Consider the following 3,165-nt stretch of genomic DNA (forward strand, 5'->3'; position numbering starts at 1 on the left):
GGGGTAAGGGGGGGTGAGGGGGTGTCTTTGCCCCCGTTGGGGGGGTGTCACTGCGCTGTCCCCAGAGCTGAAGCAGGCCTTCCGGGAGTTCGACAAGGACCGTGATGGCTACATCAGCTACAAGGACCTGGGCGAGTGCATGAGGACCATGGGCTACATGCCCACCGAGATGGAGCTCATCGAGCTGTCCCAGCAGATCAGTAGGTGGTGGGGGGCCCCGGGGTGGGTGGGGGGGACCATCCCTGTCCCCTCCCCATCTTGGTGACCCCCCTCCTCAACACGGTTCCGCCACAGCTGGGGGGAAGGTGGATTTTGACGACTTCGTGGAGCTGATGGGCCCCAAGATGTTGGCGGAGACGGCGGACATGATCGGGATCAAGGAGCTGCGTGATGCTTTCCGTGAGGTGAGGGGGGACGGGGAGCTGGATGGAGGTGGGGGGACAACGGGAGGAGGTGTGGGGGGTCACACTGCTGGCATGCTTGCCCTGCTGCAGTTTGACACCAACGGGGACGGGCAGATCAGCATGGCGGAGCTGCGGGAGGCCATGCGCAAGCTGCTGGGGCAGCAGCTCAACTACCGGGAGGTGGACGAGATCCTCAAGGACGTGGATCTCAACGGGGACGGCCTGGTGGACTTCGGAGGTAGGGGAAGGGGATTAAAGTTGGTGGTGGGGGGGACACGGGAACGTTTTCCCCCTTCCCCTGGGTGGGGGTGCAATATTGGGGCTGTCCCTTCCCCTCCGTATCCTCCTCGTGGCAGAGTTCGTGCGGATGATGTCGCGCTGAGGGCGGTGCGTGCCAAGAGGGGACCCGAGCCCCCCGCCGTGCCTTACCGAGAGGAGAGCCGGGGGGGGGCCCCCCCCCACGGAGGAGAGACGTCCAGCTCCTGGTGGCCTCGGTTTTGAAGGGGGGGGACACACACCGTACCGGCGCAACGCGGCGCCCCAGCCCGGGATGAAGCCCTCGGAGGTGCTCAGACCATCGGCCGCCCAGGTGTAGGGGCACGGGGGGCCGACGCCGAGCCCCTTTTGGGCGCAGACTCAGCCCCTATCTCCTTCTCCTGTCCCCCATCCCACCCCAAAACTCCCAACACACCGCTCCCCTGCCCTCCAGACTGGTCCCTCCAGCCTCCGTTCCCCGCCCCGTACCCAACGCCGAGCCCCTCCGGTGTCCCCCGTCACCGCAGCGTGAGCTCACACCTACCCCAGACCCTGCTCCGTCCCTCCGGTGGCAGGACAGACCCCGGGGGCTCCAGCTGGGACACCCTTGGGGAAAAGAAGACAGGAATAAAGCGTTACCATTCTCCACCCGGTAACTTTTGCACCTTGTAAGTGAAACGCCGAGCCCCTCCGGTGTCCCCCGTCACCGCGGCGTGAGCTCACACCTACCCCAGACCCTGCTCCGTCCCTCCGGTGGCAGGACAGACCCCGGGGGCTCCAGCTGGGACACCCTTGGGGAAAAGAAGACAGGAATAAAGCGTTACCATTCTCCATCCGGTAACTTTTGCACCTTGCAAGTGAAAGAAATCCTGCGCTTCCCAGTTTACGGGGCATCCGAATGGATTTATTATACTTTTTTTTTTTTTTTTTTTTTTTACCCGGTAACTTTTGCACCTTGTGAGTGAAGGAAATCCTCCACTTCCCAGTTTACGGGGCGTCCGAATGGATTTACTATATATATATTTTTTTTTTTTTCAATCTTTGCCCTTTGGAAATTGAAAAACTCTCTCCACGGGCTGTGGTTTGTCCTTTGGCTTCAACAGATGCCCCTTGGAAATGAAAAACTCTCTCCATGGGCTGTGGTTTGTCCTTTGGCTTCAACAGAACCCGCTTAATCTCCCACTTAGGGTGAAAAATAAGGTAAAACCAGCCAGGCAACAGTCAATAATTTGGAAAAAAAATGTTCAAAACCAGGCTGATTCCGTGGCACGGAACTTGACGGGGTCTGTGCCCCTTACAGGGGGATTTTCCCTCTAAAACAATGAGTTTGGTGTAATTTGTAGCATGCTGTTTTTAGAGTCGGCGAGCATTTTCTGTGGGGAATGAAGTTTGGGAGTTCTCTATTAACAGATCTGAGCTTTGACCAAGACAGTCTTTGATTACTTTTATAGTCTACCCGCTGAGTGTTTTAAATGACCGATGAAGAAGCAGGTACAGGCGGGGAGCAGTTCCACAAAGCTGCTTCAGAATTGTGGTTTTCCAATCTTTCTTTGCCCTTTTAAAATGAAAAACTCTCCCGACGGACTTTTCTTTGTCATTACACTGAATTTAAATAGAATCTGCTCGCCAGCATTTCCTCCGCCACGTCTCTGTTCCCTGGTTAATGATAATTTTGATGGTAAATAGAGGCTTTAAGTTTGGAAAATGAACATTTGATTGGTGGATATTTAAAGCTATTTAAAAGGAAATCATGTCTTCCTAAAAACAATACGTTTACCTTGTGTTAAAGAGGTTCAACACCCTGCTCTGTTCTTCCAGCCCACAGCCGTCAGGCCCCTCACCTGGTTGTAAAGGACAGATGGTTGGAAATTTCTTTTTTATTTGCTTATAAACATGTAGAAATACATTTGTGACCAAGTGACTTAACCTCTTGTGACTCCAAAGGGAAAATCTTAAGTATTTTAAATATATTTTTTAAAAAAGAAAACAAACCCAGACCAGACCACCTCCCTCTGACTGGTTCTCACGCAGGTCTGCATTAACCTTAATTCCTCAGAGATTTGTAAGCCAAAACCAATAGCCAAGAGTAATTTTTTTAAGTTGGCTAAATGCTGCAGAATGAGGCTTAAAACACAAGTTCCTGGGTTTTTTTTCTGCTTTCTGTAACGGGTAGGGTGCAATTCCCAACATAAAACTTTAGTATATGCTGGAGATTGTGCGGTTTTTTTCCTTTTTTCCCTTTTCTCTTTTATTTTTCCTTTCTTTTTCCTTTTTTAAACTTTTCTTAGCCTTTTTTGCCTTTTTTTTGCCTTTTTTTTGCCTTTTCCTTGGAGCACCAGTGCTCCCACCACCCTTATTTAACCCGCAAAGGAGGTGATGAGCAAAATTTGTTTTAAATGACCGTTTTTCTGACGGTTTTTAAGGCGCCTCCGCCGGCCTGTCGCTCCCCGGTGGACGTTTTAACGTTTTAAGGCGTTTTTTCCCGGGGACCCCCAGTAGGCCCCGC

General features: G+C 52.4%; 1 protein-coding gene across 1 annotated transcript in view; it reads left to right on the forward strand.

Annotated features, from left to right (window-relative positions):
* LOC106891957 (calcium-binding protein 2-like) overlaps positions 1-1,305 on the forward strand; it is a 2,692-nt gene extending 1,387 nt beyond the window's left edge. Inside the window, exons 2-5 of the mRNA XM_014948789.1 lie at positions 9-200; positions 295-404; positions 495-642; positions 761-1,305. Of these exons, the coding sequence (XP_014804275.1) occupies positions 9-200; positions 295-404; positions 495-642; positions 761-786 (476 nt within the window). The 3' untranslated portion in view covers positions 787-1,305. The remainder of the gene's footprint in view (positions 1-8; positions 201-294; positions 405-494; positions 643-760) is intronic.
* The last annotated feature ends 1,860 nt before the right edge of the window (positions 1,306-3,165 follow it).

The sequence above is a fragment of the Calidris pugnax genome, unplaced genomic scaffold (assembly GCF_001431845.1).
Source record: "Calidris pugnax isolate Ruff unplaced genomic scaffold, ASM143184v1 scaffold107, whole genome shotgun sequence".
Lineage (NCBI taxonomy): Eukaryota > Metazoa > Chordata > Aves > Charadriiformes > Scolopacidae > Calidris > Calidris pugnax.